General features: G+C 58.9%; 2 protein-coding genes across 2 annotated transcripts; one reads left to right on the top strand and one right to left on the bottom strand.

The window, feature by feature from the left end:
- Window positions 1-1,943: 1,943 nt before the first annotated feature.
- On the top strand, window positions 1,944-8,960 carry PPM1G (protein phosphatase, Mg2+/Mn2+ dependent 1G). Its single transcript, XM_082217632.1, has 10 exons — window positions 1,944-2,207; window positions 2,302-2,371; window positions 2,541-2,626; window positions 3,785-3,920; window positions 4,606-5,081; window positions 6,154-6,282; window positions 6,404-6,638; window positions 7,062-7,191; window positions 7,377-7,479; window positions 8,243-8,960. Exons 1-10 carry the CDS (start codon window positions 2,088-2,090, stop codon window positions 8,495-8,497), a joined length of 1,740 nt encoding a protein of 579 aa, XP_082073758.1. The 5' UTR covers window positions 1,944-2,087; the 3' UTR covers window positions 8,498-8,960.
- Window positions 8,961-11,395: 2,435 nt separating this feature from the next.
- LOC309529992 (E3 ubiquitin-protein ligase RNF19B-like) lies at window positions 11,396-16,768 on the bottom strand (the record flags this gene model as incomplete). The annotated part of the gene is made up of 8 exons (XM_082218437.1): window positions 11,396-11,872; window positions 12,087-12,270; window positions 12,552-12,689; window positions 13,082-13,196; window positions 13,316-13,478; window positions 14,399-14,546; window positions 14,660-14,874; window positions 16,353-16,768. The coding sequence occupies 8 exons, from the start codon at window positions 16,766-16,768 to the stop codon at window positions 11,728-11,730; spliced, it is 1,524 nt and encodes a 507-aa protein (XP_082074563.1). The 3' UTR covers window positions 11,396-11,727.
- Window positions 16,769-19,151: the final 2,383 nt, after the last annotated feature.

Here is a 19,151-nt window from a genome sequence, read left to right on the forward strand (position 1 = left end):
ATTAAAGCTTTTTTGATACAACAGGAGAAAGGTGGGGAGAAAGAAAAAAAGAGGGGGGGGAATAAAACAAAAAAGGCTTCTGATTCTCCTGTCTGTTACATAAAAAAAATTCAAAACATTCATTTCATGACAACATCCAACTACCATAAACCAGTATTTTTCCAGTCTTCAAACCCAGATGTGTTTTCCTTTTTACACAAAAAGTCCAAAAGGGGTTCCCAGTTAAGGATATTGATAAATGTCAGCAAGAGTTTGTCTCAAACATTTATCAACTTTATCCAACAATTTCATCAACCATGACTCTATATAAAATAATGATAAATCTCTCCCTCTGCAGGTATAAGCATCTCTCCACTGTGAATATAATTTAATACATTATTGCATATCCATTGGTCCGCACCCAGTTCTGTCTCTTCAATTTCCACTTTGTATTTGCTGTGTTTTCCACCTTATCTAGTATTGACTCTTCCATTTGTGTTTCCATTTTGCATTTCTCCCAGTCTTTTCCAAAAAACAATGCCAGAGATTTAATAGCTTTACCTCCTGGGATCACTCCCAATCGTAGATAGAACTCTCTTCTCAGTTCCACTGATGTCAGATTATCCAGATATCTTTTCATTTATAACTTTTTGTTTTCCAGAATCCCAGCTTTATCATTTAGTGGTTCTTCCACTTCATCAGTTGCTCCTTCTACTTTTGCCACAGTTTAATCTCTTGGTCCTGCCAGTTTTTTGTTCTCTAGGCAGGTTTCCCAAACTTGGGTCTCCAGATCTTTTTTTTTATAAATATTTATTAAAGTTTTCACAATATTACATAATGAAAAAGAAAAAATACAAAATAAAAAACAGTTAAAAACAATTCCATCTTTTTGTCACTTATCTTTCATTTGCTTGTTTCCCGGACCTCCTCATACCTCCCTTTTTTGTATTCCAGTTCAATTTATTAGTTCAGCAATTCCTTTCCCTCCTTATTTTATCCTGATCTTTAATCTTAATATATTATAGCATTAAATTTTTACCTGTTAAAAATCCAATTTTTTTCATATTCTTTTATACCATTACAGCTAGAAACCACTTAACTTCAATCCAACATCATTCTAACATTCATTAATTTTGCAATATTTCTATAAATAGTCTTTAATTTTTTTCCAATCTTCTTCCACCGACTCTTCTCCCTGGTCTCGGATTCTGCCAGTCATTTCCGCCAATTCCATGTAGTCCATCAACTTCATCTGCCATTCTTCCCGGGTGGGTAAATCTTGTGTCTTCCAATATTTCGCGATGAGTATTCTTGCTGCTGTTGTTGCATACATAAAAAAGTTCTGTCCTTCTTTGGCACCAATTGGCCGACCATGCCCAGGAGAAAGGCCTCTGGTTTCTTCAGGAAGGTATATTTAAATACCTTTTTCATTTCATTATATATCATCTCCCAGAAAGCCTTAATCCTTGGGCACGTCCACCATGGGTCTCCAGATCTCTCGTCCGAAAAACACCTGCAGACCCCCGTTTGGGAAGCGCTACTCTGGGGCTCCTGTATCCTTTCCGACCCCTTTCCCCACTTCCCTCGGCTCTGGCTTAGTTCCCTTCCTCTCTTCCTTCCTCGCTGATCTGAGGTTCCTCGTCCTGCAAAGAGGCGCCGAGGGGGCCCCGCAAAAGGCAACGTCTTCGGGAATCCGGGCCGGGAAGGGGCGGGGATGGAGAGCGGGGCGCCGAAGGGGAGACCCGGCCGGGAAGCGCCCGCGAGAGGCTGTCCCCGAGGAGGCTCGCCGGGGGCCCCGGGTCCCTTCCGCGGGCGGCCTCGCCGCCGTTGCCTGGCAACCAGCCGCTCCTGCGGACTCGATGGTGCCTGCGCTTCCCGTCATCCTTCGCGGCCGCGGACCTCGCCGAGCGCTTTCCGCTCCCTCACTTCCGGCGGCGGCTCTGTCGCCTCAGCTTCCGGCGCTCGTTGTTCCGCGCGGCGGCGGCGGCTCTCTGGTGCCCGTTTCCGGTTCCGCCTGCCGGTCTCCTTCCTTCCCTCGCTCGGTTCCTTCCTTCTCCCGGCCTCCCTCCCTTCTGCCGGCCCGGCGGGGCCCGCGCCTGCCCGAAGCCATGGGGGCCTACCTGTCGCAGCCCAGCACCGCCAAGAGCTCCGGGGACGGCGCCGGGGACGGGCCTCGCCCGCTGCGCTTCGGCTTCAGCGCCATGCAGGGCTGGCGGGTCTCCATGGAGGTGCGCGAGGGGGCGGGAGGGAGGGGGGCGGGGAGGGAGCGGGCCAGAGACCCCCCCGGGCAGCGCCTCCCGCTCACGGCCGCTTCTCTTTCAGGACGCCCACAACTGCATCCCGGACCTGGACGGCGAGACCGCCATGTTCTCCGTCTACGACGGCCATGGAGGTGAGCGGGGCTCCTGGGCTCGGGGGGCCGGACGGGAGCCCCCAGGGGGCGGCAGGGACCGGGGCCCACCCCACCGGGAGTCTCTTGGCGCCCCTCGGGGCCCTCTGCCTTGATCCCCAGGGCCGTCTGGTCCGATCCTCTGACGGCCCCCCCCTCTCCTTCACTCCAGGGGAAGAGGTCGCTCTGTACTGCGCCAAGTACCTCCCAGAAATCATCAAGGACCAGAAAGCATACAAAGAGGGCAAGCTGCAAAAGGTAAGGGCCTTTCTCCAAGGAGCCGCTTCCCCCTCCCCGGCTTCGGAGCTCAGGAAGCCCTTCGCAGCACGTGGGGGCACAGGTCTTCTTGCCAGGTTCCAGCCACGACCTGTGCAGGGTGGGGAGCTTAGCGCCCAAAGCTGAGCCCCGGGGAAATGTTGCAAAGGGACGTTAGCACAGCCCTTTCTTGCGGCTCTGAAGCTAAATGGGGCCTCGCACTGGCAAATTTCAACAGGGTGGCATGGCCAGTTGCTGCTACTTGGATTTGGGGGCTGTGATCCTTCTTGGAATTGTAGAATTGGAAGGGACCCCCATCCAGTCCAACCCCCACCAATGCAGGAATCACAAGGAAAGATGTGGCCATCCAACCTTCCTTTGAAAATCTCCAAGGAAGGAAAGTCTGCCTCCTTCTGGCAGATTCTGTTCCGCAATCAAACATTTCTTACACTTATTATTATTATTATTTATACCCTGCCCATCTGGCTGGGTTTTCCCAGCCACCCTTGGCGGCTCCCAACAGCAGAAAAGTCTTCCTAAGGTTTGAACAGAATCTCCTTCCTTGTCATTTGAATCCCTTGGCTTGGATCCTGCTCTCTGGAGCAGCAGCAGGAAACAAGCTCTCCATCTCTCACGGGACAGCCCTTCTGGTATTTAGAGTGGCTATCAAGTTACCTTTGCATTTCCTCTTCTGCAGGCTAAACATCCCCAACTCCATCAATCATTCCTCAGAAGGCCCTTGATTTTCACATCTTTATTTTCCTGAATGTGATGTTATATGGTCAAGTAACTGTTAGAAGAAGAATTCTTAGGGTGCTTCATTTCTGAGACCTTCAGGGGTTGCTTGGTTATGTGTAACAGGCCTCTAGAGAATGGCAGAATTGCTTTGCCCAATTGTCTCTTGTCTCCTAACTGGCTAGCTTGATGGCTTTAGGAAGCTCCCAAGTTCAGCCTTTAGTTCAGCCTTCCCACCCCCAATTAGAGTAAAGGCTGGAACGTGAACTGGTCATTGTTCTTAGCTGAACCAAGTCTGTCCGCAAGACTCCATATTACCAAGAGACTCAGGCACAGGACAGAAGGCCCTCCTGTTTTGCTTGGTTCTGGTGCAGTGTTGGGTTTGAGAGCACCGCTGGGACTGATGCCCTTTCTGTGCTGCTGTAGGCTCTTGAGGATGCCTTTCTGGCAATCGATGCTAAGCTGACAACTGAGGAGGTGATCAAGGAACTGTCGCTGATGGCAGGTCGACCCCGAGATGATGGGGATGAGAAGGAGGAAAAGGTGGCTGATGAAGATGATGGTGAGCAACAGAGGCAGTTCATTCCCCAGACAGGAGTGTCTCTGGAGACAGAACTGAATCAGAACCAGAGGGGGCGGGGTGGGGGGGCAAAGGATTCTCTTAGCTTTGTCCCACTGGGAGAGGCAGAGAGGCAAACATTGTCTTGTACACAGTGAGATTAGGATTGCACTACAAAAAGGTGGAGACTTGGCTGGGGCTACTAGCCTGATTTGGCTTCCTTGGGAGGCTGCAGCTGCCCAGATTCATGGGCAAAGCAGCGCTGGTTTATTGTGGAGAGGGGGCTTGAGGGGTATGAAAAGCTCTGTATGTTCCGAGAAACCAGGTGAAGGTGGGGCGGGGGTGTTATGGGGTTCCAAGGGACTCTGTGATGGATTGGCTGGGAGAACAGCTCCTTCTTTCCTTGTTTCTAGTGTAGGTTGCATGGGCAGGATCCAGCAGAGTGGATTTCTGCTTGCACAACAAAAGTCTTCTCTCCCTGCATGTTCTTCTCAAAATGAGAACCTGGAGCGGGAATTTTAGAGGCAACATATGGAGAGGAAGTCCTTGCAGTAGCAGAGATGCTTGGCTTGATCCTGCCCTGGGCCTGGAAGCCATTTTCCTCCTGAATTGCAGTACTGGGCCAGGGAACAGTGACCCTGACCACCCACCCCCACCCCCAATTTCCTTTCTCTCTGTCCCGGTTCAGTGGATAACGAGGAGGCTGCCTTGCTGCACGAAGAGGCCACCATGACCATTGAGGAGCTGCTCACGCGCTATGGCCAAAACTGCGTCAAGGGCAAGTTGGGGCCCCCCAGCAAAGACCCGGCCCAGGAAGAGGCGCAGAAAGGGCGGAGCCTGAATGGGGAGGTGGACCCAGAGGAGCTCCTGAGGCACCGCCAGGAGGAGGAGGAGGAGGAGGCAGCCAACGGCCAGGCATGCCCCAAGTCCTCCAGCGCCTGCCCTGGCCCAGACGCGGCTGGCGGGGGGGATGCTGCCGCTCCTTCCCAGAAAAAGGCTGCTGAGGGAGGGGCAGCCTCCAGCACAGGCGAAGCAGAACCGTCCTGCTCCTCCGCAAGCAAGGCCCAGCGGGGGGCGAAGTCCAAGTTCTTTGAGGACAGTGAGGAGGAGGAAGAGGAGGAGGAAGAAGAAGAGGAGGAGGAAGAGGAAGAAGATGACAGTGAGGTACCTAACGTGGGTGGGTGGGTGGGTTGGCCACTTGAGCCCCACGGTCTTCCCCTGTCTGGGCTGGTGGGGAAACCAGGTGTCATTGTCCCGCAGGCCCCTTTGCTGCACTCAGCTTCAGCCTTGGAAATCAGGCAGCCGCGTTTTGCGACTGGCACAGTGCCAATTGTGACCACACAGAGCTCTCTGGATGCCAGGCTGGTCTTACTCTGGATTCTTTTATTTGATGTTTTAATGTGTTGTAAACCGCTTTACGATTGGTTCTTTCAAGTATAAAGCAGTATAGAAATGAAACCAAAGAATTGCAGAGTTGGAAGGGAACAGGAGACTCTTGAGACACAGTCATATCTTGGATCTTGAATGTCCTGGAACTCAGAGTTTTGGCTCTCAAACGCCGCAAACCCGGAAGTGATTGTTCCGGTTTGCGAACGTTCTTTTGGAATCCGACGAGGCTTCCACGGCTTCTAATTGGCTGCGGGAGATTCCTGAAGCCAATCAGAAGCCGTGATTTGGTTTTCAAATGTCGAACGGACTTCTGGAACAGATTACGTACGACTGTAATTTTCAAAACCTCATTATTATTATTTTTTAAGTGCCAAGACATTCTACTGTGGTGAACATAACCCAGGCTGTAGTTGCCATTTGGTTATCAGACCATATGGCACTATGATCTAAACCACTGAGCCTCTTGGGCTTGCCAATTGGAATGTTGGCAGTTTGAACCCGTGCAATGGGGTGAGCTCCCGTTGCTCGGTCCCTGCTCCTGCCAACCCAGCAGTTCGAAAGCACGCCAGTGCCAGAAGATAAATAGGTACTGCTGCACCCAGAAGGTAAACGGCCTTTCTGTGCGCTCTGGTTTCCATCACGGGGTCCCATTGCGCCAGAAGCAGTTTAGTCCTGCTGGCCACATGACCCGGAAAGCTGTCTGTGGACAAACACCGGCTCCCTCAGCCTGAAGCAAGATGGGCGCCACACCCATCATTGCCTTTGGACTGGACTTCATTGTCCAGGGGTCCTTTACCTTATTAGATTATATATAAGAGATTCCAAGAGTGGGTTCTGTTTCAACCAGGAATGCAGTGAGGATGAGGATGGTTACAGCAGCGAGGAGGCAGAAAACGAGGACGAAGACGACACCGAGGAAGCTGAGGAGGATGAGGACGAAGACATGATGCTCCCAGGCATGGAAGGCAAGGAGAAGGTCAGTCAGGGCCTGGGCGGGAGGAGGGGGTCTCTGCGGACCTCACTAGCCCAGAGGAGCCCTGGGGGCCTCAGGCCAGGCCGGCCTTGCGCTTGCTGAGCCCTGCCCTCTTGGTCTGCAGCCCGGCTCCGACAGCGGCACAACGGCAGTGGTGGCGCTTATCCGGGGCAAGCAGCTGATTGTGGCCAACGCCGGAGACTCTCGCTGCGTGGTGTCGGAGGGCGGCAAAGCCGTGGACATGTCCTATGACCACAAGCCGGAGGATGAGGTGGAGCTGGCCAGGATAAAGAACGCTGGTGGGAAAGTGACCATGGACGGCCGGGTGAATGGGGGCCTCAACCTCTCCAGAGCCATTGGTGAGCGGTTCAGCAGGCTGCCAGGCAGTCACTTCGTCTCTGCCCCTTCCCTGCTAGGGAGAGCCCAGCGACCCTCCTTCCCCTGACCTGGAAGGCCCATCGCTCCATCGCGGAGCCCTTTGCTCTGAGGGGAAGGCGAGGTCAAGGTTTGAATGGGAGGAAGATGGCCTGTTCCCTCCCCCCACTGCTTAGAATAATAGAATCACAGAGTTGGAAGGGAGCCCCAAAGGCCATCCAGCCCAACCCCCTGCAATGCAGGAATCTCAGCGAAAGCATCCATGGCAGGTGGCAACCCATCCTCTCCTTAAAAACCTCCAAGAAAAGCGAGTTCACCCCCTTGGGAGGGAGCCTGCCCTGGAGAGTTCTTGCGGAAGGAGAAAGTCCAGCCCAAAGGCTCCCCTCACCTATTTCTCTCCTCTGCAGGCGACCACTTCTACAAGCGCAACAAGAACCTTCCCCCGGAGGAGCAGATGATCTCTGCGCTGCCGGATATCAAGGTGCTGACAATCAACGAGGACCACGACTTCATGGTCATTGCCTGCGACGGCATCTGGTAGGTGGCCGAGGGAAGGCGGGGGGGGGAGCGCTGCTGCCCTTGTTGCTGCCGCTGGGGCTCCTCTCTCAGCTCCCTGGGGGGCTCACGCAGGATCCCGGAGGGGGCTGCGCTGGTCCGAGAGAAGCCTGGCCTTCCTCCTGCGCCGGCTGACCTCCCTTCTCTTTGCGTCCGCCTCTGCCCAGGAATGTCATGAGCAGCCAGGAGGTGGTGGACTTTGTCCAGTCCAAGATCACCCAGAAGCAGGAGAATGGAGAACTTCGATCCCTTTCGTCCATAGTAGAAGAGGTGAGTGGCAGGCCTCACAAGCCATTTCAGCTGTTGGGCTCAGGCACTTTTAAGAGGCAGGGGTGCAAAAATTATGATGTATTGAATTTGTATCACAACCAAAGGACCACAGCAGGAGGACCAGAATTCAACCCAAACGCAGGGCCCTTGGCAGGGGCTGGGCTCCAGTAGTGCCAGCAGGCAGGAAATCCCACCCAGCTGGCTGTGTGAGGGGGGGGGCGCAGGGAAAGGAGACCAGGCCTGCACCCAAGCTTGTCTGAGGCCCCGAGCGGGGCTCTTTTCCATGAGACGCCCCACCCTGAGGCCGTTGCCTAACCTGCAATGCATGCAGACAGACATGGTCGTTTTGCCCATTAAGTCTGCAGTCGGCTGAGAGGCATGCGGTGTTCTTGGCATGGCAGCGTATGTGTGCCTGGCACATCCCTGGCTGGCGTCCCCTCTGAGGCCCAGGGCAAGTGTACCTCTGCATGGGCCTGAACCAGGTTTTGGGACCTCTGGGCCCTGCTGGGGGTGCCTGCCTGCCTGCCTACCTTCAGGGCTGTTGTGTGTGCCTTTCCCTCTCTCTGTCTCGCTCCTCCTCCACCCATTTGAGGAGAGGTGCCCTTGTGCCCAGCGCCAGGCTGCCTGCTCATCTTCTGCCAGCCGCACACCCAATGCCAGCTGGCTGCCTTGAGCATCCTTGACGCAGCTGCTGCTCCTGCGAGACACAGCTGGCACATTGAGGTGACGCTGGGCCTCCCCTCTCTCTCCCTCTCTCTGCCAGCTCCTGGACCGCTGCCTGGCTCCGGACACGTCTGGTGACGGGACCGGCTGCGACAACATGACCTGCATCATCATCTCCTTCAAGCCTCGCCCCACCCCGGGGCCCCCGGCCGAGGGCGGCAAACGGAAACTGGAGGAGGAGGAGGAGGAGAGCGGCAGTGGCAGCACGGGGGCGGCAGCAGCAGCAGAGGCGGCAGAGGCAGCCCCCCCGGCCCCCACGGAAGAGAGCTGCAGCAAGAAGGCCAGGCAGGACTAGCACCGCCCGCCTTGGGCTGGGAATCGCCTGAGCTCGCCCTGGACTCTTGTTTTCTAAGCGACGCTGAACTCTTGGTGCCAGTTAGGCCTTTTTTAGCCTTAGGGAGGCCCAGTTTGTCTGTGTCATTTGGAGGAGGGGGTTCCCGGGGGTCCCACTTGCTGTTCTTGGCAACCATTCCGAAGAGGGAATGGCAGGGGAGGTCCAGGGCCCTGAAGGCGGCCCCCCCACTCCCCCCACCCCCCCGCAGCGTCTCTCCAAGTGGTTGTTGCCATTTCCGTGCCTGTGATGTTTCTGTTGGAGGGAAGCAGTTTTTCATTGTCGAGGTTTCTCAGCTGCCCCCTATTTAAGGCCTCTCGGGTTTTTTTTATTTGTGGGATTGGCGCCCGCCCCCCTTCCCATGTTGGCCGCCAAGCCTCACTATCTTTCAACTGAGATTTTTCAAACTAAAATCCCAAAAACTGAAGCGTGGCTGTAGTGTCCTTTTGTGGGGTGGAAGGAACTGAGCCTTCCGTGTGACGGAAGGAGTCCGTGTTCCCTCCCTGCTCCTTGCTTGCTCTCTTGAGGGGACGCTCATCAAATTTGCAGATGTCACCGAACTGGGAGGGGTGGCTAATGCTGCAGAAGACAGAATCAGAATTCAAAACGACCTTAGCAAATTGGATAACTGGGCCCAAATTAACAAAATGAATTTCAATAGGGACAAATTTTGGGTTCTGCACTCAGGCAGGAAGAACCAGATACATAAATATAGGATGGGGGACACCTGGCTTACATGGGAAAAGGTTTTTGGAGTCTTGGTGGACCGCAGGCAACAGTGTGATGCAGCAGCAAAAAAGGCTAATGCTATACGAGGCTGCATCCACAGAGTCTAGTGTCCAGATCAAGGGAAGTCGTGGTCCCACTCTATTTCGCCTTGGTCAGACCACACCTGTGTTCAGTTCTGGGCACCACAATTTAAGGAGGATGTTAAGCTGGATCATGTGCAGAGGAGAGTGACCACGGTGATGATGATGAGTTATTGAATTTATATACCGCCTGAGGGTCTCAGGGCAGTTCTGATCAAGGTTCTGGAAACCAAGCCTTATGAGGAACAGCTGAGGGAGCTGGAGATGTTTTGCCTTGAAAAGAGGAGACTGAGAGACAAGGGCTGTCATATGGAAGATGCATCAAGCTTGTTTTCTCCTGCTCTGGGGGCAGGACTCGAACCCATGGCTTCAAGTTTCAGGAGAGGAGATTCAGACACAGCATACAGAAAATCTTTCTGACAGTAAGAAATGTTCAACAGTGGAATGGTCTCCCTCGGGAGGTGGTGGACTTTCCTTCCTGGGAGGTTTCTAAGCAGAGATTGGATGGACACCTGTCAGGGATGCTTGAGTGGAGATTCCTGCATTGCAGGGGGCTGGACTAGATGAGCCTTGGGGATCCCATCCAGCTTTACAAAACTGATTAACAGGGCTTGGTTCATTTCAGACACTTCTCTCCTTCTCTCACTGCGAAAGAGCTTATAATCATTGAATTGTAGAGGTAGAACGGACCCCCAGGGTGGTATAGTCCAACCCCCTGCAATTCAGGAGTCACAGCTGATGGCCACCCAACCTCTGCTGAAAAAACCTCCCAAAAAGAGCTTTCCCAGTTGGTCTGCTCACAAAAGGGGCTCCCAGACGCTGCTCCTGCTTGCCTGGTGGCCAGGCAACCAAGGGGGGCGCTCTGCTCTCACCAGGGACAGAGAGACGGCTGGGGGCTGTGCAAACCACCAGCTGATCCCAGGGCTGTGAGTGAGGTAGCAAGAAGGCTGGATCCTCTCCCCCTGTCCTCCAGCTGATCACCAGGGCCCTCTCCTTTGCAGTGGGGTCCTTTGGCAGGTACATCCTGAGCTTTTGAGGTGCCTGCCTGGCCCAGCCCAACAGGATGGAGGAGGGGGGTGTGGATCTGTTCCCCCAAGCTGCACAAATCTCTGGCCTGGCATGAAGGTCGTGCAGGCCGTGGCCTGGGCCTCTGCAGCCCCCATTCACCCTGCGTCTGGGTGATGAACCAGCTGAGCACTCCTCAGGAAACAGGGCTGCCCCACTGCTCCCTGGCTGCCTGGGCTCTAGCTGGAGGTCCCAGGTTCAATCCCTGCTGGCGTCTCCAGAAATATCATAGAATGTCTACAAATCGAGAGCTGCTACCAGTTGGTGTAGACGCTACCAGGCAGGAGGGACCAATGGTCTGGCTTGCCATTGGGCAGGTTCCTATGCCAGTTCCACAGTTCAAGCCCTCATGGCCCCTTGGCTCACCTGACACGAGAGAGAGACCCCAGACCCTGGTCTGGTCACCAAGAACACAGCTGGCCGTGTAAACATAAGACAAGCCCTTCTGGATCAAGGCAGGGGCCTCTTGGGAAACCAGCAAGAGAGAAAAACAAGCGCCAGAGCCGTCTGCCCTCCTGTGGTTTCCAAAAAGGGGTTCCAAGGCATTGCTGCCCCCAACCCTGAGGCAGGGCAGAGCCATCCTGGCTGGGAGCCACGGAGAGCCTGTCCCTCCTCCATTAATTGATCTAATCCTCTTTCAAAGCCGTCTAAGGCTAAGCCATCTAGGCCCTAAACGCAGCGCCTACTCTTCTTTCTCTCTGGCAGGGGTTCTGCTCTTTGCCCCCAACACACGGCCCAGTCTCCACTGAACGATCTCGGCCTCTTGGGGTCGTTTCCAACTCTACAGTCCTATGATTCCTCCTCCTGCACAGTCAGCTCCAAATCGTCTTTCTGGCTCAAGACGTGGCTGGAGAAATCCAGCCAGATGAGCGGGGTATTGGTATTTATTATCGTGATCGCCATCCTCCTCCTCCAAAGACTCAAGTGACAGCTCCTGTCCCCCCGCGGCTCAGTCCTCTCCACCCTGACTGACCAGCTGTGCTCTGCAGGGTCCTCGAGGGGAGGGGGGGGCGCAGGCTTCTTCCGGGTCCCTGGAAAGCGGAGGCGCTGCTCCCTCGCCCCTTGGGGAGGAAAGAGGAGGCCGGCTTCTCTGTGAGCTGCAAATTTATTGCCTCAAAGCACCAAAGTCCAGAGCCTGAAGTCGTTGGCGGGTGAGGGGGGGGGCACAAGTGCAGAAGGTGCGCAGGCAGGCAGGCAGGGGGGTGGATGGGGGGCATCTGCGCTGGCCAGTCCGGCGGGGGCGGCGGGCGAGTCCGCCTTTGCAGCAGCAGGCGGCAGGCGGCGACCTGGGCGCGAGCCTCGCTCTCCGGGGAAGCGGCGTCACTCCGTCGTCACTCCGGCCAAACTGCAGCCGTCGCTGGTGCCGGTGAGCGAATCCGTGGAGAGGCTGCAGAGGCTGTGCTCGTGGGCGGCCGGAGGCTCCGTCTCCACCTCCACCGCCACCTCCACCCTGTTCCGCCCGTCCCTGCGCGGGGCAGAGACCTGGGTCACTGGCGGGAGTGGCGTCAAAAAAGCCGGGGGCATCATTTTATAATAATTTCACTTCTGCCCCACGTTCCCCCCCCCCAGGCGCTCTCCCCGCCGCGTTTTATATCCAGAGCAACCCCGCGAGGGAGCTGGGGCCCGGCGCTCCGGCCACTAGACCGCACTGCCCCCCCGCCCCCGCCCCCCGGACTGACCTGCGGGAAGGGGCCTGGGCTCCTTCTTCGCTCCACGAGCTCTCCGGGCCCTTCGGGCAGGACTCCTCCAGCTGCCCGCTGCTCCGGCTGGGCAGGAAGGGGGCAGCCATGGCGGCGGCGGCGGCGTAAGAGCCCCCTCCCTCAGCCCCCCTCGGCGTGGGCAGCGCGGCCAGCAGCTCGTTCACTGCCAGAGGAAGAAAGAGGCTTTGCTCGCAGGCAGCTGACGGTCGGCTCATTTATAGGGCGCCTTAAATGAAAAGCTCTCCGGCTGGCTTTAATAATGGCACTACAGCAAAAGCAGCAGATCAATGCACAACCAAATGGGAATGCTCCTGGGCCGGTTGGCCAAGGATGACCGGCAGAGGGTCTCTGCCCCCAAAGGCCCTTCTATACCGCAGCCCCCCTCCGCCCACCCGGTTAGGACGGAGCCTTGGCGGAGGCAGAGGGGCTCCGGGACTCACGTACGTTTGGCGAGGTTCTCCAGCTCGACGGCGCTGCGCTCGCCGGCCTTCCTGCGGGCGCCTCCGCAGCCCCAGCGGTTCCGGCACAGCGAGAGCACCACGACCCCGTAGACGTAGGTGAGCAGCAGGGGCACCCCGACGCCTGCGGGCAGAGAGGCCGGCGTGAGGAGCAGAGAAGGCCGCCTCCGGCGAGCGAGCTCCAGGCAAGGCGTCTCTCGCAGCCCTTCCGGGACCCGGGACCGTCTGCAGGCAAGGCAGACGCTCCGGCGCGGAGCCACAGCTCCTCCATGAAAATGAAGCAAGACTCTAGTCCTGGTGGGTCTAACAAGAAGAGGAGCAGCTGCATTCGGTAGCTCCATGCCCTGTAAACGGACTGGCAGCAGCCGCTGCTCTCCGGGGCTCGGGGTGGGGGATTCTCAGCCCTCCCTGGAGACTGACCCCTCCGGGACCTTCTGGCGGCGAGGCAGCTGCTCTACCCACTAAGCGGCAAGGCCCTCTGCCGCGGCCGGAGAGGCGCCCCCTGGTGGCCCTTACCCACAGTGACGGCGGTGATGACGGGCGACACGAAGAGCGAGAGCAGGATGCTGCTGGCCACCGACAGGCACTGCTGGCAGCCGGAGAGCTTGCTCTTGCGCCCGTGGCTCAGCACCTGGCGGAGAGAGGAGGAGGCGGCGGAGGGGCAGTGGGTCTCCTCGCTCGGGGCCCTTCAGGCCGGCGCAGCAGGACGGGGACCCTCGCCCAACCTCCGGGGAGCCGCGGCCCCCTTACCTTCTTGCCCATGTAGATGGGGATGCCCAGCGTGATGACGGGCACGGCGATCCCCGCCACCAGCGAGATCACCATCGGGGCGCCCAGGACCATCGCCAGCTGCCACAGGACCTTCCGCGTGCGCGACCAGCGCTGCTTCCCCCAAAAGGTGCAGCCGGAAGGACTGGGGAGGAGGAGACAAGGGGGGAGTCGGCAAGGGGGTGTCGAAGAGCACCCGCAGGAGCACCAGAGCGCCTCTTCTGGGGGGCCCCACCACCAGCTCCCCATTTCGCTTTCGGGGGCTCCGTCCAACCAACTCGACACTTCTGTGAGTCTACGAATTTTGGAAACCTCTCCCAGATCCCTTTGAAGATTGGAGGGGAACGGATCTTTGACAGGTGGGGCAGCCCAACTCACCTGCCCATCACGTGACATCCTAATGACTGCCATGTGATTGACAGGCGCCCACCCACCTGCCTTATTTTCGCCTCCCTCCTTCCCTCCCTCCCTCCTGAGAATCCTCCAGAACATCTTTTGCCCCGGCGGGACTTTGCTTCGTGGGCCACCTTGGCTGCGTTTCATAGAATCACGGAGCTGTTGAATTCTAACGGGCTCCCCGGGGTCATCCAGTCCAACCCGCTGGGACGCAGGCGTCGCATCCAAAGCATCCCGGCTCGGTTGGGAAACTGTTGCCCTCCGAGCTGATTATTTTCTTTGGGTTTAGGTTGCATCCCGTCCTGTCATTTTAGCAGGAGAGAGGGATGGAATATTTCACTGTCTAAAAAAGGATAAGAAGGTAAAGGACCCCTGGACGGTTAAGCCCAGTCAAATTCGACTCTGGGGTGCGGCGCTCATGTCCGCTTTCAGGCCCAGGGAGCCGGGCTTTGCCCGCAGACACTTTCTCCAGGTCAGCAGGACCGAACCGCTTCCCTAGAAACGCCCAGGGAGGCGCGTGCCAACCCAGCCGAGCTCCCTCCCTCCCTTTCGCGTCCGCCTCGACGGGGCTTCCTCCGGGCAAGCGGGGCGAGGAGGGCCTTAGGCGGCTTCCGCGGGCTCGGAGGGGCCAAGCCCGGTCCTGCTGCCCCCCGCCCCCCCCAGTCGCACCTGAGGAAGTGGACGTCGGTGATCTCGCGCAGGCAGAGCCAGCAGAAGAGGCAGCCGCAGATGGTGCAGTTCATGCGGTTGCAGCTGCCGTCGTCCACCTTCATGACGAGCGCCCCGCAGCGCGGGCAGACCTTGATGGCGTCCCTGTCTGCGGGGAGAGAGGCGTCCTTGTCTGGGGGGGCCAGGCCCAGAGAGAGGGGCGTCTAGGCGGGGAGAGGGCCCCCCTTAGGGCTCCGCCCTCGAGAAGGGGGCTGCACTCACCCTGCGCGGCCCCGGCTTCCTCCTTCCGGACCAGCTGCAGGGAGAGCTCCGTGGCGCCCGGGGGCGCTTGCTGGCTCCATCCTCGCCAGGCCTGCTGGCACGAGGCGTCGGGGTGCCAGGGCTGCCGGCAGTGGAAGCAGAACTCGGTGCGGCAGTCCGGGCGGGCGCAGACCAGGCGCGGACACTCAGCGCAGCCGTAGGCGATGACCGCGTAGCTGCAAGGAGAGGCGCTTTGAGAGAAAGGGGAGCCCGGCAGGCGCGCCCCCCCAAGTCTGCCCCTGCTGGGAGCGGGAGGGAGAGCGGGGCTCGGACTGGGAGGCAGCAGGCCTCGCCCTTCCTGGTCCTCCCCGCACAGTGGGACATTTGCCCCCCCCCCCTTTACTGAGACCGGGCTCTCACCTAACCAGATGGTGGTCCTTTCCTGACATAATAAAAAAATTCCTTCCAGTAGCACCTTAAAGACCAACTAAGTTAGTTCTTGGTATGAGCTTTCGTGTGCATGCGGCGGGGCTGGCGGGGCGGCGTCGGGCGGCTCCAGCCCTGGGCGCCTCCCGCTCGCCGGGCCGCTCGGCGCCGCTGCTCCGGGGCCGCCCCGCCTCTTCCTCCGCCACGCCCCGCCTCTCGCCGCCGCCGAATTTTTTTATTTTGACTATGGCAGACCAACATGGCTACCTATCTGTAACTTTCCTGACATGGCAGAGGAGGGGGAAGCAGTGAGCTCCACTCTCCCCCCCCATAAGGAAGGCCCGGTGAGACGGCTGGCCGGAGCCGCTGCCTGCTGCAGTCTGGGGGCCCCGATTCTGCAGCCGGGACTAACCAGACTCTGGTCTCTGGCCTCCAGGCACCAGAGGCTCCTGGCCGACCCTGGGGGGGGGGGGGTCCTGGCCAGCCGAGCTTCTGATGTGCCTGGACGGTCTTCCTTCCCGAGACCTTTAGATTTTAATACTTCCACAATCCAATTCAGACCTACACGTGTTTCATCTTAATTGACGGGAAATGTGTGAGGTACTGAGCGGGAGGGAGCGGGACAACTTTTCTGTTTTCAGCTTCGCAGTTCCATCCTGGGAACAGACTGGGCTGCCTTTCGGCGGAGTCGGAGCCCCCAGCACAGCTCCCCCTCACCCCACCCCCGGCCCAAGGGTGCTGAAGGAGGCTTGGGCATGGGCGTAGCCAAGGGGGGCAGCTCCCCCCCCCATATCACGTAAAACAAGAGAAATACTTATCTAACTGAACAATCAGTTCTAAGGAAAGTTCTGATCTCCCTAAAACCATGGAGGGGGGGGGTCGCAGCACCGCCAGGCGGGGAAACACAGTGAGCGGACTTGGGGGGCGCGGGCGGGCTGTGCGCCGCAGGCTGGACAGACGGCGCGCAGGTGCAGGGGCGCCTTCCCGGCATCCAGGGGTCAAGGACTGGACGCCAGGATTGGACCCTGCTCTTTCTGGGGGTCTCCCTGGGAAGAGCCAGCCGAGCGGCCCTGAGCGCCCTCTGGTGGGAGGCAAGCGCACAGCTCCAACCTCCTCAGCAGCCGCTTCTGGCGAGGCAGTTCTGGGCGCCCCACCATCTCCCTCCCTCCCTCTGGGGGGGGGGGGTCAGGCAGGGGAGGGTCTCCCAGGGCCCCTGGGCGCGCAAAGCCGGCCCTTTCCCGGAGCAACCGGGCCTTTATCCCCCCCCCGCCCCGCCGGCCTCGCGCACCTGCAGTCCGGGGCTGGGCACCAGCGCGTTCCCGGGTCGGCGGCGAGCAGGCGGCGGAGCAGGTACTCCTCGTACTTGTCGCGCAAGGCGGGCTCCGGGCGCAGCAGCTGGTGCACCTCGGCGGGCTGGAGCGGGGCCGGGCAGTGCGGACAGGCCAGCGGCACGCGGCTCTCGCGGATCTCGAGGCGCAGGTACTGCTGCAGGCAGGGGAGGCAAGACAGGTGCGCGCACGACGAGAGCTCCGGGAAGGCCGCCGCGGGCTGGGGCAGCAGGCACAACGGGCACTCGCGCAGGCCCCCCGCCGACGCCTCCTCCGCCGCGCTCAGCGCATCCTCCGGCTCCGGCCTCGCGGCGGGCTGCGCTCCGAAGAGGCCCGAGGCGCCCCGGGAGGGAGGCCCCGCCGGCGGACGCTTCATGCTGCTGCTGCTACTGCCGGGCGAGGATGCTGCTGCTGCTGCTGCTGCTGCCGCCCCCGAGACTCAGGCCCGCGGGCTGTCCGGGCGGCGGAGGGGCGCCCCGGGGCCCGGCTCTTCCCCATCCCCGCCAGCGCCCTCATAGGGCCCGGCCCATCGCCTGCAGCTCGCGCCTCCCCGTCCACTCCGCCTCCGAGCGCAAGCAGAGCCCCAGCGCCCCGCGCATCCGCTGCGGCGGCCGCGCCAAGGTCTCCCGGGGAGGAGAGGACCCCGCCCTGGCAGGTCGGGCTTCCCCCGGGCCTCGGGTCCTCGGAACCGGCAGGGCTCCGGGGTCGCCGCCGCCTTACCGGCCTGGGTCTGCTCGGCGCTCAGCTGAGGATCCCCGCAGCTCCAGCGCCGCCGCCGCCGCACAGCATCTTGGGAAGGTGCCCCCCCCCCGAAAGCCCCGCAGTGACGGCTGCACCGGGAGACGCCACTTGGCCCCAAGGACGCGAGCGCAGAAGGGAGCGAGCGGGGCGCCCGGGAGACGGAGCCTTGGTCAGCAGGGCCGGCGCAGGGCGAGGTCCGTGGCTTCCCGGCTGGCAGGCAACGGTGGCCGCGGGCGGGCGGACCGTGGGACCGGACTCCAGCGGACCGCGGGCCAAGGAACCCCCCGCTCCTGGTCGGGGTGCTGCTTGGAACGGAGAGGCGGCCGCGCCTTTAAAACGGGGAAGGCCAGTGAGAGGACCCTCGTGAGGCCTCCCCGCCAGCGCGCCCTTCCCACGGGAGCCCCCGGGGAAAGGAGCAGTGCACCCCCGAGGAGCAGCTGGGAGGATGGCAGCGCTGGGGTTTCCCTGGCCTGCTTCTGAGCTGCTTGTCTGTCCCCTGCTGGAAACAGAGCGCTGGGGGTGGCGGGGATTGCCGCATCCGCCTGCAGGCCTCCTCGGGCTCTTCCAAAGGCGGGGAGAGGCCTCAGGGTCCACGCCCAGGACTTGGGGTCCTTAGTGAAAAGGGCTTTTAGGGGAGCACTATTCTCCATGCAAGATGCATCGCCAGCAGCCCTGGGAGGCGGCCCTCTGCTGCAGCCCCTCCTGAAGCGGCAGCAACCAAGGAGAGCCCCCGAGGCAAGCTCTGTCCTACAGCTCTGACCACTGGGCAGTTCCCCCTCATGGTCAGCCAAAGCCGGCTTCCCTGCCCGCCCACCCCCGTCTGCCTCTAGCTATTTTATGGATTCAGCTGGAGTCGGTTTTGGGGGGAGCTGGGCATGTGTGGCAGCAGAATACTGGTTTATTTCCAAGCCTTTGAGTCCCATCCGGATGGACAACCGAGTTGCCTCTTCCTCCGCCCTGAAAGACTTGCTTTGCCAGCCCCCCCCCCCCCGCCCCCGGGCCTCGCCCAGTTCGTCTTCCACTGTGGCTCCAGCACTGGTCGCAGGAGGACCCAAACTGGACATGGAACCTTTGTGCTTCTGTATATAATGCAAGGCAAGGGGATACCTAGGACCCCCTGCCCCCCCACACAATGGGAAATGGAGTGAGGGGGAGCTATTGCCAAGGGGGCTTCTCAAGGGTTCACATGTTTTGTTTTTAACTTTTGATCCTGCAAAGGGAGATCTATGCAGTTCCTCTCTCTCCACCAAGGTTGATGTAAGAAATTCCCTTAAGAATCAGTGGCGAGACCCGGGATGCAATAATCAGTGTGTGATGGGGCATCACCTCTGAAGCAAAGCAGCCTCCAAGAGGGGAGTGTGTGGAGACCCCATTCTTCTGGGGGCCCCATTCATCCCCAAAGGGCCCCTTGGGTACGGCTGCTGCTGTTCCCCGGCTGCTGCTCCCTGCCTACCGCTGTCCACCTGCAGCCACTTGACTTCCGTAGCGCCTTCACCCTTGGGCAGCAGTGAGGGATCAGGACTCAACATATGAAGTGATGAGAATCAGGCAGGCAGAAATCCTTATACATTACAAATTCCCATTGTCCAGTTGAAACTGGAGATTGCAAAGACATCCTTCCCCATCACAGAGAGGGAAAAGGGCGTGTAGTGACAGGAAGAAGGAGAGATTATTTTTATATTGTTTCCCTTACCGCCATAAAAGTTTAGAGGATACGTGACTATCTAGCCGTCATGCAATCTGTGATTTGGCTGCAGATCCTCCGACATTCCTGACAACGCTTGTTTCCCCCCAAGCTGTTTCTAATGGTGGGCTACTTGATATAAAGCAGAAGAGTTTGGGGGCTAAATGTAGCGCCATCAAGGAAATTCGGGGAGTCCCACAGGTACCCCGGAAGCTTGAGGAAGGGAGCCCACAATTGTTATGACCCTGCTTCTCAAAACTATGGGGTGCCCAATGGGTGTGCAGTTTCCTTTTTGGCTCGCCGCTGTTCCTCTCCACCCCTCGCGGGGTCCCTC

The sequence above is a fragment of the Podarcis vaucheri genome (genome assembly GCF_965113315.1).
Source record: "Podarcis vaucheri genome assembly, chromosome: 3".
Classification (NCBI taxonomy): Eukaryota; Metazoa; Chordata; class Lepidosauria; order Squamata; family Lacertidae; genus Podarcis; species Podarcis vaucheri.